General features: G+C 46.5%; 2 protein-coding genes across 2 annotated transcripts; both read right to left on the bottom strand.

Annotated features, from left to right (window-relative positions):
* Positions 1–2716: 2716 nt before the first annotated feature.
* LOC140915337 (uncharacterized) lies at positions 2717–4618 on the bottom strand. Its single transcript, XM_073354921.1, has 2 exons — positions 3968–4618; positions 2717–3379 (listed from the first exon to the last, which is right to left on the bottom strand). Exons 1-2 carry the CDS (start codon positions 4548–4550, stop codon positions 2838–2840), a joined length of 1125 nt encoding a protein of 374 aa, XP_073211022.1. The 5' UTR covers positions 4551–4618; the 3' UTR covers positions 2717–2837.
* An 811-nt stretch (positions 4619–5429) lies between these two features.
* On the bottom strand, positions 5430–10892 carry LOC140915193 (uncharacterized). Its single transcript, XM_073354770.1, has 3 exons — positions 10236–10892; positions 9515–9659; positions 5430–5454 (listed from the first exon to the last, which is right to left on the bottom strand). The coding sequence occupies exons 1-3, from the start codon at positions 10816–10818 to the stop codon at positions 5430–5432; spliced, it is 753 nt and encodes a 250-aa protein (XP_073210871.1). The 5' UTR covers positions 10819–10892.
* Between the last annotated feature and the right edge of the window lie 5631 nt (positions 10893–16523).

Here is a 16523-nt window from a genome sequence, read left to right as displayed (position 1 = left end):
AGTCTTGAGAGGAGGAAGCAAGAGATACCCATTTCACCTGAAAGAGTAGCTGATACCTCATGATATCATCTAAGTATTCTATTTAGATGCAGTTTTGGTTTGTCTACACCAAGTAACATCTTGTGGCAACAGTGGCCATGATACTTAGTTATTTCTTTATGTTTATACAAATAAAAAGAGTGCTTAGCCAAAGCTCTAGGCATACCAACACAAGTTCCAAGAACAAAAATGTAACGTAAATAGCACTGTATGGCTCCAACAGCCAAAGGAACTCAGAGAATTGTTTTTGCGGCTAGAAACTCTGAGTGAAATCATGGCCCCAATAAAGTCAATGGGAGTTTTGCCATTGACTTCAATGGGGCCTATATTTCACCCCACGTCCATCTTCTCATTTATCTCCCACCACAGAAATACAATCCAACAATTCTTGGCCAATCAAAAATCATGACATTTTCATCTACAACTTTCCTTTTGCACTGTTCAAGAAATTTCATCCACGTCTGCTAACTGACCTCACTAAGGGTATGTCTACACTACGAAATTAGGTCGAATTTATAGAAGTCGTTTTTTTTGAAATCGGTTTTATATATTCGAGTGTGTGTGTCCCCACAGAAAATGCTCTAAGTGCATTAAGTGCATTAACTCGGCAGAGCGCTTCCACAGTACCGAGGCAAGCGTCGACTTCCGGAGCGTTGCACTGTGGGTAGCTATCCCACAGTTCCCGCAGTCTCCGCTGCCCATTGGAATTCTGGGTTGATATCCCAATGCCTGATGGGGCTAAAACATTGTCGCGGGTGGTTCTGGGTACATATCGTCAGGAACCCGTTCCCACCCTCCCTCCCCCCGTGAAAGCAAGGGCAGACAATCATTTTGCGCCTTTTTTGTCTGCTGCCAGCCAAAGATGTAAAGGATCGATGGAGTGGGTCAGAACAAGAAATAGACCAGATTTGTTTTGTACTCATTTTCCTCCTCCCCTGTCTAGATCACACTGCAGTCAGTCACAGAGAAGGCGCAGCGAGGTTAATCTAGCCATGTATCAATCAGAGGCCAGGATAACCTCCTTGTTCCAATAACAACGATAACTTTGGTGCACCATTTCTTATTGGAACCCTCCGTGCAGTCCTGCCTGAAATACTCCTTGATGTACAGGCACACCCTTTGTTGATTTTAGCTCCCTGAAGCCAACCCTGTAAGCCGTGTCGTCAATCGCCCCTCCCTCCGTCAGAGCAACGGCAGACAATCGTTCCGCGCCTTTTTTCTGTGCGGACGCCATACCAAGGCAAGCATGGAGGCCGCTGAGCTCATTTGGGCAATTAGGAGCACATCAACCACCACACGCATTATCCAGCAGTATATGCAGCACCAGAACATGGCAACGCGATACCGGGCGAGGAGGCGACGTCAGCGCGGTCCCGTGAGTGATCAGGACATGGACACAGATTTCTCTGAAAGCATGGGCCCTGCCAATGCATGCATCATGGTGCTAATGGGGCAGGTTCATGCTGTGGAACGCCGATTCTGGGCTCGGGAAACAAGCACAGACTGGTGGGACCGCATAGTGTTGCAGGTCTGGGACGATTCCCAGTGGCTGCGAAACTTTCGCATGCGTAAGGGCACTTTCATGGAACTTTGTGACTTGCTTTCCCCTGCCCTGAAGCGCATGAATACCAGGATGAGAGCAGCCCTCACAGTTGAGAAGCGAGTGGCGATAGCCCTGTGGAAGCTTGCAACGCCAGGCAGCTACCGGTCAGTTGGGAATCAATTTGGAGTGGGCAAATCTACTGTGGGGGCTGCTGTGATGCAAGTAGCTCACGCAATCAAAGATCTGCTGATATCAAGGGTAGTGACCCTGGGAAATGTGCAGGTCATAGTGGATGGCTTTGCTGCAATGGGATTCCCTAACTGTGGTGGGGCTATAGACGGAACCCATATCCCTATCTTGGCACCAGAGCACCAAACCGGCGAGTACATAAACCGCAAGGGGTACTTTTCGATAGTGCTGCAAGCTCTGGTGGATCACAAGGGACGTTTCACCAACATCAACGTGGGATGGCCGGGAAAGGTGCATGACGCTCGCATCTTCAGGAACTCTGGTCTGTTTCAAAAGCTACAGGAAGGGACTTTCTTCCCAGACCAGAAAATAACTGTTGGGGATGTTGAAATGCCTATATGTATCCTTGGGGACCCAGCCTACCCCTTAATGCCATGGCTCATGAAGCCGTACACAGGCAGCCTGGACAGTAGTCAGGAGCTGTTCAACTACAGGCTGAGCAAGTGCAGAATGGTGGTAGAATGTGCATTTGGACGTTTAAAGGCGCGCTGGCGCAGTTTACTGACTCGCTTAGACCTCAGCGAAACCAATATTCCCACTGTTATTACTGCTTGCTGTGTGCTCCACAATATCTGTGAGAGTAAGGGGGAGACGTTTATGGTGGGGTGGGAGGCTGAGGCAAATCGCCTAGCTGCTGGTTACGCGCAGCCAGACACCAGGGCGGTTAGAAGAGCTCAGGAGGGCGCGGTACGCATCAGAGAAGCTTTGAAAACCAGTTTCATGACTGGCCAGGCTACAGTGTGAAAGTTCTGTTTGTTTCTCCTTGATGAAACCCCCCGCCCCTTGGTTCACTCTACTTCCCTGTAAGCTAACCACCCTCCCCTCCTCCCTTTAATCACCGCTTGCAGAGGCAATAAAGTCATTGCTGCTTCACAGTCATGCATTCGTTATTCATTCATCACACAAATAGGGAGATGACTACCAAGGTATCCCAGGAGGGGTGGTGGAGGAGGGAAGGAAAATGCCACACAGCACTTTAAGCACAGCACTTTAAAAGTTTACAACTTTAAAATTTATTGAATGACAGCCTTCTTTTTTTGGGGCAATCCTCTGTTGTGGAGTGGCTGGTTGGCCGGAGGCCCCCCCACCGCGTTCTTGGGCATCTGGGTGTGGAGGCTATGGAACTTGGGGAGGAGGGCGGTTGGTTACAGAGGGGCAGCAGTGGCAGTCTGTGCTCCAGCTGCCTTTGCTGCAGCTCAACCATACACTGGAGCATTCTGGTTTGGTCCTGCAGCAGCCTCAGCATTGAATCCTGCCTCCTCTCATCACGCTGCCGCCACATTTGAGCTTCAGCCCTGTCTTCAGCCCGCCACTTACTCTCTTCAGCCCGCCACTTACTCTCTTCAGCCCTCCACCTCTCCTCCCGGTCATTTTGTGCTTTCCTGCACTCTGACATTATTTGCCTCCACGCATTCGTCTGTGCTCTGTCAGTGTGGGAGGACAGCATTAGCTCGGAGAACATTTCATCTCGAGTGCGTTTTTTTTTCTTTCTAAGCTTCACTAGCCTCTGGGAAGGAGAAGATCCTGTGATCATTGAAACACATCCAGCTGGTGGAGAAAAAAAAAGGGACAGCGGTATTTAAAAAGACACATTTTATAAAACAGTCGCTACACTCTTTCAGGGTAAACCTTGCTGTTAACATTACATACATAGCACATGTGCTTTCGTTACAAGGTCGCATTTTGCCTCCTCCCACCGCGTGACTACCCCCTCAACCTTCCCCCCTCCCTGTGGCTAACAGCGGGGAACATTTCTGTTCAGCCACAGGCAAACAGCACAGCAGGAATGGGCTATACTGAGTGTCCCTGAAGAAAAGCACCCTATTTCAACCAGGTGACCATGAATTATATCTCACTCTCCTGAGGATAACACAGAGAGAGAAAGAACGGATTTTGGTTGAATGCCAGCAAACATACACTGCAATGCTTTGTTCTACAGTGATTCCCGAGTATGTGTTACTGGCCTGGAGTGATAAAAGTGTCCTACCATGAAGGACGAAATAAGGCTGCCCTCCCCAGAAACCTTTTGCAAAGGCTTTAGGACTACATCTAGGAGAACCGCAAATGCCAGGGCAAAGTAATCCTTTCACATGCTTGCTTTTAAACCATGTATAGCATTTTAAAAGGTACACTCACCAGAGGTCCCTTCTCCGCCTGCTGGGTCCAGGAGGCAGCCTTGGGTGGGTTCGGGGGGTACTGGCTCCAGGTCTAGGGTGAGAAACAGTTCCTGGCTGTCGGGAAAACCGGTTTCTCCGCTTGCTTGCTGTGAGCTATCTACAACCTCCTCCTCCTCCTCATCTTCTTCGTCCCCAAAACCTGCTTCCGTATTGCCTCCATCTCCATTGAAGGAGTCAAACAACACGGCTGGGGTAGTGGTGGCTGAACCCCCTAAAATGGCATGCAGCTCATCATAGAAGCGGCATGTTTGGGGCTCTGACCCAAAGCGGCTGTTCGCCGCTCTGGTTTTCTGGTAGGCTTGCCTCAGCTCCTTCAGTTTCATGCGGCACTGCTTCGGGTCCCTGTTATGGCCTCTGTCCTTCATGCCCTGGGAGATTTTCACAAAGGTTTTGGCATTTCGAAAACTGGAACGGAGTTCTGATAGCACGGATTCCTCTCCCCAAACAGCGATCAGATCCCGTACCTCCCGTTCGGTCCATGCTGGAGCTCTTTTGCGATTCTGGGACTCCATCATGGTCACCTGTGCTGATGAGCTCTGCATGGTCACCTGCAGCTTGCCACGCTGGCCAAACAGGAAATGAGATTCAAAAGTTCGCGGTTCTTTTCCTGTCTACCTGGCCACTGCATCTGAGTTGAGAGTGCTGTCCAGAGCGGTCAGAATGGAGCACTCTGGGATAGCTCCCGGAGGCCAATACCATCGAATTGTGTCCACAGTACCCCAAATTCGAGCTGGGAACGTCGATTTAAGCGCTAATCCACTTGTCAGGGGTGGAGTAAGGAAATCGATTTTAAGAGCCCTTTAAGTCGAAATAAAGGGCTTCACTGTGTGGACGGGTGCAGGTTTAAATCGATTTAACGTTGCTAAATTCGACCTAAAGTCCTTGTGTAGACCAGGGCTAAGCTTTTCAGTTAATTTGAAAATGTAGAAAAGTCAAACCCTACCTTTGTTGCTAGGTGCTACTTGCTGATATATGCCACATTAGACAGATTGCAAACACTGTATCATCTTGACTAGAATGAAAATGACCATAGCAAACCTGGTGATTTTCATTTGGTTGAAACTGGCACAGGACTGCTTCTTAAAGCTGGGATAATTATTTACAACAAGTCATGACTCTATGATTTATTTGATGAATTTCACCCATTTTTCTGTTTGCAAATTGTAACCATCTTCTCAAATGTATTAATTTTTGAAAACTATTCACTTGATCATTTCTACATATTTTTTCTTGTATCTTATTTGGGCATATAGAATATCTAAAGTCTGAGTTGTTTTGATTGGGCACACATGGTACATTTCTATTCCCTGATTGACTGAATAGCTGTTACAGATTTTCATTGTGAATATTCTTGGTTACAAATTCCAAATTTGTATTCTGCAATATTCAATTAAAAAATGCTGTTTCTGTGGGTATTCCTGCTAATATACACCTTCACAACAATATCTGTGGAAAGTTGACAAAAAAGAGAGTGAAAAAATCAATCCAAAGTGGTTGAAAAGTTTGTTGCAGAGTCCCCACTTGACCCCGGAATTTGACCAGCTCTGTTGCTGCTTCTTCGGCAAGTATTCAGGTTTCCTGCTGCACTGTATTCAGTTTCCTTGTATTTTCTTGCATTTCCTTGTTAAATTCTGAACACCACTGGAAGTGTTAGGCAATCATTCTTCTATAGTCTGGTGGGTTCTATCATTTATTGTTGGGTGAGCATTAAAAGAAAAATGAACCACAAGCATTTGGGGAGATGGATGGAGAGGAAAAAACCACAAGCATTTGGGGAAGGGGATGGAGAGGAAAAAAACCGCACACAGCTCTAGAAAGGAGTTTTGATTTTTGTTTTGTTTTAATCTTGGCTGGGATGGCATTTCCCAAGTCATCTAATTACAAAGTCATCCACAGGTTAATTTATAACAACATTTGTTACAACTCTTGTAACCCTGAACTTCAGAAAAAAAATGACTTGAAGAAAAAAAAACCCATGAAATTATCCAAGGAACAAACAGTTATGAGATTCATTGCTATGTGGTCATGTCTTCTCTTCTGTTCTGAATATAACATTAGCACAGGTTCTTCTAACACACCAACAATTATTTTGTGTTGCAGAATTTAAAGCCTGGCGTTGGATGGGTCATTTACCACCCCAAAGTCATAATCCTCTCTTTGTAACATCACAATCATTTCCATTTCGGTTAGCTTGTCAGTCAGGAAATGAAGAAAGCACCAGATCCTTTTTTTTTCTCCAAAAGCTATTTTTTGCTATAGCAAATCTGATAGAAACATGCCTTCCCACCAGTTTTGTTGAGGTGGTGATTTTTAACTTTCTTGCGGATCTCCATGACAGTAATTTTACAAGCAACCAGAATCACTAGATATAAAAACCTTCATATAAAGTATCCTTTCAGAAGCAATCGACACTGTCATAAAACATCCTCAGACAGCCTCACCAATCCCAGGAGTTCAAAAATTGTGAGATATGCATCTTCCCAACAAAGTATTGAGAATGTCTTCAATACTGAGAGTTGTAAACATAACAAAAGAACAAAAAAAACCCAACAACATGCAATTTGAATCTAACTTCCATTTGTAATCACAAAGTGCCAGAATTTCTGTTGTGTCTAAGCCCCCTCATGCAGCACATATCAGAGCTCTCAGGCTGGCTCTTGTGCTACCTTCCCGAACAACCCCAGCACAGGGAACATATCAGATTTGGGGCAGGGTCCAACAATGCGGCACTCCAGCTATTCTCAAGTGGCAAATAGTCCCTTAGGGACCACAGCTAGATAGTTTAAATAAGAGCAGCCTCCACACTGCTCTAAGGGTATGTCTACACTACGAAATTAGGTCGAATTTATAGAAGTCGGTTTTTTTTAAATCGGTTTTATATATTCGAGTGTGTGTGTCCCCACAGAAAATGCTCTAAGTGCATTAAGTGCATTAACTCGGCAGAGCGCTTCCACAGTACCGAGGCAAGCGTCGACTTCTGGAGCGTTGCACTGTGGGTAGCTATCCCACAGTTCCCGCAGTCTCCGCTGCCCATTGGAATTCTGGGTTGATATCCCAATGCCTGATGGGGCTAAAACATTGTCGCGGGTGGTTCTGGGTACATATCGTCAGGACCCCGTTCCCACCCTCCCTCCCCCCGTGAAAGCAAGGGCAGACAATCATTTTGCGCCTTTTTTGTCTGCTGCCAGCCAAAGATGTAAAGGATCGATGGAGTGGGTCAGAACAAGACATAGACCAGATTTGTTTTGTACTCATTTTCCTCCTCCCCTGTTTAGATCACACTGCAGTCAGTCACAGAGAAGGCGCAGCGAGGTTAATCTAGCCATGTATCAATCAGAGGCCAGGCTAACCTCCTTGTTCCAATAACAACGATAACTTTGGTGCACCATTTCTTATTGGAACCCTCCGTGCAGTCCTGCCTGAAATACTCCTTGATGTACAGGCACACCCTTTGTTGATTTTAGCTCCCTGAAGCCAACCCTGTAAGCCGTGTCGTCAGTCGCCCCTCCCTCCGTCAGAGCAACGGCAGACAATCGTTCCGCGCCTTCTTTCTGTGCGGACGCCATACCAAGGCAAGCATGGAGGCCGCTGAGCTCATTTGGGCAATTAGGAGCACATCAACCACCACACGCATTATCCAGCAGTATATGCAGCACCAGAACATGGCAACGCGATACCGGGCGAGGAGGCGACGTCAGCGCGGTCCCGTGAGTAATCAGGACATGGACACAGATTTCTCTGAAAGCATGGGCCCTGCCAATGCATGCATCATGGTGCTAATGGGGCAGGTTCATGCTGTGGAACGCCGATTCTGGGCTCGGGAAACAAGCACAGACTGGTGGGACCACATAGTGTTGCAGGTCTGGGACGATTCCCAGTGGCTGCGAAACTTTCGCATGCGTAAGGGCACTTTCATGGAACTTTGTGACTTGCTTTCCCCTGCCCTGAAGCGCATGAATACCAGGATGAGAGCAGCCCTCACAGTTGAGAAGCGAGTGGCGATAGCCCTGTGGAAGCTTGCAACGCCAGGCAGCTACCGGTCAGTTGGGAATCAATTTGGAGTGGGCAAATCTACTGTGGGGGCTGCTGTGATGCAAGTAGCTCACGCAATCAAAGATCTGCTGATATCAAGGGTAGTGACCCTGGGAAATGTGCAGGTCATAGTGGATGGCTTTGCTGCAATGGGATTCCCTAACTGTGGTGGGGCTATAGACGGAACCCATATCCCTATCTTGGCACCAGAGCACCAAACCGGCGAGTACATAAACCGCAAGGGGTACTTTTCGATAGTGCTGCAAGCTCTGGTGGATCACAAGGGACGTTTCACCAACATCAACGTGGGATGGCCGGGAAAGGTGCATGACGCTCGCATCTTCAGGAACTCTGGTCTGTTTCAAAAGCTGCAGGAAGGGACTTTCTTCCCAGACCAGAAAATAACTGTTGGGGATGTTGAAATGCCTATATGTATCCTTGGGGACCCAGCCTACCCCTTAATGCCATGGCTCATGAAGCCGTACACAGGCAGCCTGGACAGTAGTCAGGAGCTGTTCAACTACAGGCTGAGCAAGTGCAGAATGGTGGTAGAATGTGCATTTGGACGTTTAAAGGCGCGCTGGCGCAGTTTACTGACTCGCTTAGACCTCAGCGAAACCAATATTCCCACTGTTATTACTGCTTGCTGTGTGCTCCACAATATCTGTGAGAGTAAGGGGGAGACGTTTATGGTGGGGTGGGAGATTGAGGCAAATCGCCTGGCTGCTGGTTACGCGCAGCCAGACACCAGGGCGGTTAGAAGAGCTCAGGAGGGCGCGGTACGCATCAGAGAAGCTTTGAAAACCAGTTTCATGACTGGCCAGGCTACAGTGTGAAAGTTCTGTTTGTTTCTCCTTGATGAAACCCCCCGCCCCTTGGTTCACTCTACTTCCCTGTAAGCTAACCACCCTCCCCTCCTCCCTTTAATCACCGCTTGCAGAGGCAATAAAGTCATTGCTGCTTCACAGTCATGCATTCGTTATTCATTCATCACACAAATAGGGAGATGACTACCAAGGTATCCCAGGAGGGGTGGTGGAGGAGGGAAGGAAAATGCCACACAGCACTTTAAGCACAGCACTTTAAAAGTTTACAACTTTAAAATTTATTGAATGACAGCCTTCTTTTTTTTGGGCAATCCTCTGTTGTGGAGTGGCTGGTTGGCCGGAGGCCCCCCCACCGCGTTCTTGGGCGTCTGGGTGTGGAGGCTATGGAACTTGGGGAGGAGGGCGGTTGGTTACAGAGGGGCAGCAGTGGCAGTCTGTGCTCCAGCTGCCTTTGCTGCAGCTCAACCATACACTGGAGCATTCTGGTTTGGTCCTGCAGCAGCCTCAGCATTGAATCCTGCCTTCTCTCATCACGCTGCCGCCACATTTGAGCTTCAGCCCTGTCTTCAGCCCACCACTTACTCTCTTCAGCCCTCCACCTCTCCTCCCGGTCATTTTGTGCTTTCCTGCACTCTGACATTATTTGCCTCCACGCATTCATCTGTGCTCTGTCAGTGTGGGAGGACAGCATTAGCTCGGAGAACATTTCATCTCGAGTGCGTTTTTTTTTCTTTCTAAGCTTCACTAGCCTCTGGGAAGGAGAAGATCCTGTGATCATTGAAACACATCCAGCTGGTGGAGAAAAAAAAAGGGACAGCGGTATTTAAAAAGACACATTTTATAAAACAGTCGCTACACTCTTTCAGGGTAAACCTTGCTGTTAACATTACATACATAGCACATGTGCTTTCGTTACAAGGTCGCATTTTGCCTCCTCCCACCGCGTGACTACCCCCTCAACCTTCCCCCCTCCCCGTGGCTAACAGCGGGGAACATTTCTGTTCAGCCACAGGCAAACAGCACAGCAGGAATGTGTCCCTGAAGAAAAGCACCCTATTTCAACCAGGTGACCATGAATTATATCTCACTCTCCTGAGGATAACACAGAGAGAGAAAGAACGGATTTTGGTTGAATGCCAGCAAACATACACTGCAATGCTTTGTTCTACAGTGATTCCCGAGTATGTGTTACTGGCCTGGAGTGATAAAAGTGTCCTACCATGAAGGACGAAATAAGGCTGCCCTCCCCAGAAACCTTTTGCAAAGGCTTTAGGACTACATCTAGGAGAACCGCAAATGCCAGGGCAAAGTAATCCTTTCACATGCTTGCTTTTAAACCATGTATAGCATTTTAAAAGGTACACTCACCAGAGGTCCCTTCTCCGCCTGCTGGGTCCAGGAGGCAGCCTTGGGTGGGTTCGGGGGGTACTGGCTCCAGGTCTAGGGTGAGAAACAGTTCCTGGCTGTCGGGAAAACCGGTTTCTCCGCTTGCTTGCTGTGAGCTATCTACAACCTCCTCCTCCTCCTCATCTTCTTCGTCCCCAAAACCTGCTTCCGTATTGCCTCCATCTCCATTGAAGGAGTCAAACAACACGGCTGGGGTAGTGGTGGCTGAACCCCCTAAAATGGCATGCAGCTCATCATAGAAGCGGCATGTTTGGGGCTCTAACCCAGAGCGGCTGTTCGCCTCTCTGGTTTTCTGGTAGGCTTGCCTCAGCTCCTTCAGTTTCACGCGGCACTGCTTCGGGTCCCTGTTATGGCCTCTGTCCTTCATGCCCTGGGAGATTTTCACAAAGGTTTTGGCATTTCGAAAACTGGAACGGAGTTCTGATAGCACGGATTCCTCTCCCCAAACAGCGATCAGATCCCGTACCTCCCGTTCGGTCCATGCTGGAGCTCTTTTGCGATTCTGGGACTCCATCATGGTCACCTGTGCTGATGAGCTCTGCATGGTCACCTGCAGCTTGCCACGCTGGCCAAACAGGAAATGAGATTCAAAAGTTCGCGGTTCTTTTCCTGTCTACCTGGCCACTGCATCTGAGTTGAGAGTGCTGTCCAGAGTGGTCACAATGGAGCACTCTGGGATAGCTCCCGGAGGCCAATACCATCGAATTGTGTCCACAGTACCCCAAATTCGAGCTGGGAACGTCGATTTAAGCGCTAATCCACTTGTCAGGGGTGGAGTAAGGAAATCGATTTTAAGAGCCCTTTAAGTCGAAATAAAGGGCTTCACTGTGTGGACGGGTGCAGGTTTAAATCGATTTAACGCTGCTAAATTCGACCTAAAGTCCTAGTGTAGACCAGGGCTAAGTTATGCTGGTGCTTATGGCAGCACAGATTCACCCAGAGAATCAGGAAGCCAGACTCCACGCCCATTTGTGCTGTGCTGAGCTTATACTCAGTGAAGCAGAGAACCAGGGCCATAGCAGAGAATGCCCTAGTTCTGAGTGTGTTTTTGATTAACAAAGAAAACAGAACACGCACACGTAAATGGGACATCTCCCACTCCTTTCCTTGTTTAACTCTTAGTGGAATATTTTATCCCTCTGTTCCTCTGGCCTCTCCACCAAAGAACTGTTCAAACCTCAGGCCCCCAACGCCTCTGCTTCCTTTCCCCCTTCCCCAACCTCCTGTTCCTTCTCCCTGGCAGGCTCCAACGCTGCCTCTTAGTCTTTCTCCCCCTCAGCATGGCAGACACTTGCACAGGAGGTTGTTTTTTGTTTTCTTTGTTTTGTTTTGTTTTATTTTTTTCAATCTCTCTGGTCACGCGATTACAGACATGAAAGTTGCTATATTACAACAAAAAACTTCAAATCCAGACTCCAGTGAGACACTGTTGAATTGAAATTCATTTGCAAATTTGATACAATTAATTTAGGCTTGAATAGAGACTGGGAGTGGCTAAGTCATTATGCAAGGTAACCTATTTCCCCTTGTTTTTTCCTACCCCCTCCCCCAGACGTTCTTGTTAAACCCTGGATTTGTGCTGGAAATGGCCCAACTTGATTATCATACACATTGTAAGGAGAGTGATCACTTTAGATAAGCTATTACCAGCAGGAGAGTGGGGTGGGAGGAGGTATTTTTTCATGCTTTGTGTGTATATAAAAAGATCTTCTACACTTTCCACAGTATGCATCTGATGAAGTGAGCTGTAGCTCACGAAAGCTTATGCTCAAATAAATTGGTTAGTCTCTAAGGTGCCACAAGTACTCCTTTTCTTTTTGCGATTACAGACTAACACGGCTGTTACTCTGAAACCTGTTTTTTGTTTGTTTGCTGTCTCTGCTCTGCTAATGGTGTCTCTGAAAAAGGATGAAATCCTGCAATTCCACTTTTCCTCAGCTCCCACTCCTCTCCTATGCTCCTACCAGAGGTTGGGGGTCCAGATCCTTAGTGCAGCATCACGGGACAGGAGTGCTGAGTGGGCTGGGCTGAGCTGAGCCAACTCCCTGTTGCTCTCTCCTCCTGGGCAAGGCCCCTTGCTCTCTACAGAGTGGGACACACAGGAACTGCAGGATGCTGCCAGCACAACAGTGGTCTCTAGGGATCAGTGGTGTAACTGCAGACAAATTCCTGATATGCATCAAGTGTCCCACATAATGGTAAGAAGCCCTCAAAAATGGCCCCAGATCCCAATACCAGGCCCAACTTCATTGGTTTCTCTGATGCCACTATGACTGGAAGTTCTGGAAAGAGAGACTCACTCAACATTACTTCAAAAGAGGGGCCAGATTTGGTCCTAGGGTTGCCACCTGTCCAGGTTTTCCCAGGATCATTCCCTTTTTGAGTAGCTGCCCCAGGAAATCTGTTTGTTCTTTCTGAGATATTAAAAGTCCCAGTTGTGGGCACCTCCCATTCCCTACCTCTTGGGCCTGCCTTTGCCTCTGGTTTCCCCTCCGTACAAGGGGCCGCCCTTGGTTTGGTACACTGCTAAGTCTGTGTCCGGGGGGTAGGAAGCAGCATGGCCTGTCTTGAATTGGTGGAGGCCAGGGCTGAGGAGACCTAGGCATTCTTCTCAGGCCTGGGCAAGGAAGATTTCAAGGTTAATCGATGGCTTAGCAGGGGGAAAAGGCCCAGGTATGCAGATTGTCACATCAGCACATTACCATTTTAAATGATGGAACTTGCAGGATGCAGAGAGAGAGAGAGATCAAACTCCACATCCTGCCACCAATCCAGACTATCCATCCAACTTTTTTATATCTCAGAGGTGACAATCCTGTCTAGTCCTTCTATTTGGAGCAATGATGTAGTCTTGAAGGAGATTAGAACTGGAGAAATTAGGACTAGCCCAGCTGCTGCCCCATACCCTGCTCTTTAAAACAGGGTTACCTTAGTGAAGAGTGAGACTGCAGAAAAATTAATGCAACCCACAACCTGTGGAAGATGGGGTAAATCCCAACAATGGGTCTTCTCTGTGCTCTTAAGATTGGTGAAATAATGTGGCCCTGGGGTTAAGTCACAGACTTGATCCTTGCTCCATTCTATCTATTTACCCATCAATCTTAAGTACTTACATAGCTCATCACCATAGTATCTGAGTATCTCACCATCACGGAAGGATTTTATCCTCACAACAACCCTGTGAAAGAGGGAATTGCCACTCTCCCCATTTTGCAGACAGGGAACTAAGAATTGTCTTGCCCAAGGACACACAAGATGTCTGCAGCAGAACAGGCATTAAATCCAGGTTTCCAATGGCCCAGTCTTCAGCTTTAACCACAAGACCATCCTTCTTCCTCGGGGGTGCTGGAACAACTTGTACAGTGGGGGTGCTGAGAGCCATTGAACCAAACTGTAAACCCTTTATATGATGGAAACCACTTCAAGCCAGGGGGTGGGACAGCCCTAGTTCCAGCATCTATGTTCTCCCACTTGCACAGTAAGTGCTTGGAGCTCTGCACTCAGCCACCAAGGGAGAGGAAGTAGGTCAGGTTGTTTGACCAATCCACTGCAACTCACCTAGGACTGGCACTGCTGAGCTCCAGAGGAAGGTGTATTCTGCCTACCTGTGTTAGAGAGCTGGCTGGCTGATCTAGGGTGACCCGATGTGCCGATTTTATAGGGACAGTCCCAATTTTTGGGTCTTTTTCTTATATAGGCTTCTATTGCCCCACCCCCACCCCCTGTCCTGATTTTTCACACTTGCTGTCTGGTCACGTTAGGCTGATCCAAACCAGGCTCTGCATAAGATTCAAAAGGGGAAGGTTTTGGAAAATCCAAGGGGGCCATAAAAACATGAAGTTGTGGAGAATATTTTAGTAAAGATAAGATAAAACATTAATTTTTGTCATTTTTAAAAAGCATGTAATAAAGAGAACTTAAACACCAAGTCCTTATTAATTACACTAAGGTAATTAATATAAAAGGAGGTGTTGGGTTTTCTCAGAATTTAGAACATAATTGAGTTTCTTAGTTTAAAACAGTGTTTCTGAACAACTCACCTGTCATTTATGTTAAATTTTATAACCTAATATATGCAGTTCTATAAATTCCTTGTTTAGACTTAATCAACTACCAGCTCAGAAATTACTGTACATTATAAATAGTTGCTGGATGATAGAAACTAAGGTGAATCTGTGCCGGGGCTGGGGGAGGAAGAGTACATGCTGTAAGTTATTAAGAACGGGTGTTCCTGTTCCTTTACATGATCCAAAATTCTAGAAACATCCTGCACTGAGACCAATTCTGCCCTGCAGTGAAGTCAATGGAAGTTTTTCCACTTGCTTCAGTGGAAGTAAAACTGAGCCCTTAATGATGGCAAAAGACAAACAAATAAAACTTAGTATAGAGCCATGGTGATCCTGGACCCAATCCATCCCTACACAACAATGCCTTTATGTCAGATCCATTGGTATAAAAGGGCTGTAACGCTGGCAGAAGGCTGGGGGAATATTCGGATGGATGGGAGCTCTCCAACTAATGCAGAGCCAGCATAACTGACTTTATTGTACTCTTCATATGAGCCCCTGATGGAGAGATATACCAGAGTTGTTTCTAGGTGTGGTGGGACATGGCTGAAGAATTGCTGCACTCCAGCTACTCTTGACTTGCAGCTGCGTCAAAATTAAATCAGTCCTCAGGCTGCTCTAACCTTCACTGGGGCCAGTTTCTGGCCCTGCATGGCCCAGGACAGGGAGGAAGAAGCATGGAGATGGTATAAAAGCCATCTTGGTCCCTCCCCTGCAGTCCTTGAGCCAACCTTCCTTATGATGGAAAGATGAAATGTGCCCACTATTAATTAGAAATACTGAAGTAGAAGAGAGTAGAGTAGATTGAGTAATAGCCAAATCCTCACAGCAGTTTGGAGAACAGCAAACCATATGCACTAAGTTTTAAAACAATCTCATTTTCTTCTGTGGCTCTGAAGTACTTCAGTTGACAATTCTTGCTATTAATGACTTCAGGTAAGACATTTCAATAGTGGATTGGCCAGATTCCTGCATGCTAGAAAATCATATGTCAGTATTAATTTCTTAAGTAGTAATAATTCACCAGGATTCTCAGCAGTGGTGCTTTTAAATCTCATTGTATAATAGCATTTTAGTTTTCCGGAACATTTTGTGAAATGAAAATTAGAGCATATCTACTGATACATTTTAACCCATTTATGTAGTAAAAAAATGTTTTTATTCCAAGGGGACTGGCTTAGTATTGTGATTTGGAAGAAAATCCACCCCTATCCTTACTCCCCTGCCCCCCATGAACCTCATGAACCCAGGATAATTCAGTGGTTTGGAAGTAAGTAGGTAGAAACCCTTAGGCAAAGAAATCTGCTAATTTAAAGAAAGGGGTCCAAACTCAAGTGAGAATACAGTGTGTCTACAACATCTTATCTGGCCTTCCGGCCTTGCCCCTCTGGATGTAATCTTGCACTACTCACAAGTAAAGATGGGCTAAAAAGAGTGTTTGGATCTGGATTAGGTTTAAACTAGAGCTCAGGTGCAAGGCAGAATCAAGGCTATGGGTCAGGGTTAGATTTGACAGCAACAAAATCCAATTTGCTGTTCTCAAGAGATTGAAGATAAAGATCTCGTGAAATCAACTGCTTGTGTGATTTCAGCCATCTAAAAGTTGAGAGAACTATTCATGCACGTTTCTGAAAGCATCTGAACCAAAATGAGAAAATAGGTAACATCCAATTTTGGATGTGGCTCAAAATTAAAACTATGGAGACATGTTTGAATCTTGAATCTGACCCTCCTTCCCCAATTTCCAATTTGTTTGAATCTGACATACAAGTTTGGGAACATGTCTGCCCAAAACGCATACTGGGTTGGGCTTATCAATTCTTCAGTGAGAAACCTCTAAGGGAAACTCTAATGGTGCAGAAAGTAGCACTGAAGATTCTGTAGGAGGTGCCCTTCCCTCCGAGTCAATACTCAAAGATAATTTGGCATGTTGCTGTGGGGTATTGCGCTGTTATAGGTGCCTTTCAGTGTGAAAGTGAGGTTTTCCGAACTTGTGATCTTTACAGATCACATTGAACTTTCTGCAAGAGTGGGGTGTTATCCCCAATATCTTAGTCTCCCTTCAATTTGAGTGATTATTACTCTGAATAATTAGCATCTCTTTACCTAATTATTCCCTGCAGTTTCAGCTGGATTCTTATTTGCTGTCTGCCTTCAAATATTCTATCTAATGAATACATTC

The sequence above is a fragment of the Lepidochelys kempii genome, chromosome 7 (genome assembly GCF_965140265.1).
Source record: "Lepidochelys kempii isolate rLepKem1 chromosome 7, rLepKem1.hap2, whole genome shotgun sequence".
Taxonomy (NCBI): domain Eukaryota; kingdom Metazoa; phylum Chordata; order Testudines; family Cheloniidae; genus Lepidochelys; species Lepidochelys kempii.
Note: the sequence above shows the minus strand (reverse complement) of the source record. Positions and strands in the feature narration are given on the sequence as shown.

What these genes read in the sequence shown, in the direction of transcription:
- LOC140915337 (XM_073354921.1), bottom strand. Translation starts at nt 4,550, where the DNA reads ATGCAGAGCTCATCAGCACAGGTGACCATGATGGAGTCCCAGAATCGC. An exon ending in AGGCGGAGAAGGGACCTCTG is followed by an intron (nt 3,380 to 3,967) that starts GTGAGTGTACCT and finishes TTTCTCCACCAG; the next exon opens with CTGGATGTGTTTCAATGATC.
- LOC140915193 (XM_073354770.1), bottom strand. Translation starts at nt 10,818, where the DNA reads ATGCAGAGCTCATCAGCACAGGTGACCATGATGGAGTCCCAGAATCGC. An exon ending in AGGCGGAGAAGGGACCTCTG is followed by an intron (nt 9,660 to 10,235) that starts GTGAGTGTACCT and finishes TTTCTCCACCAG; the next exon opens with CTGGATGTGTTTCAATGATC. An exon ending in GCACAGATGAATGCGTGGAG is followed by an intron (nt 5,455 to 9,514) that starts GCAAATAATGTC and finishes AACTTTCCACAG; the next exon opens with ATATTGTTGTGAAGGTGTAT.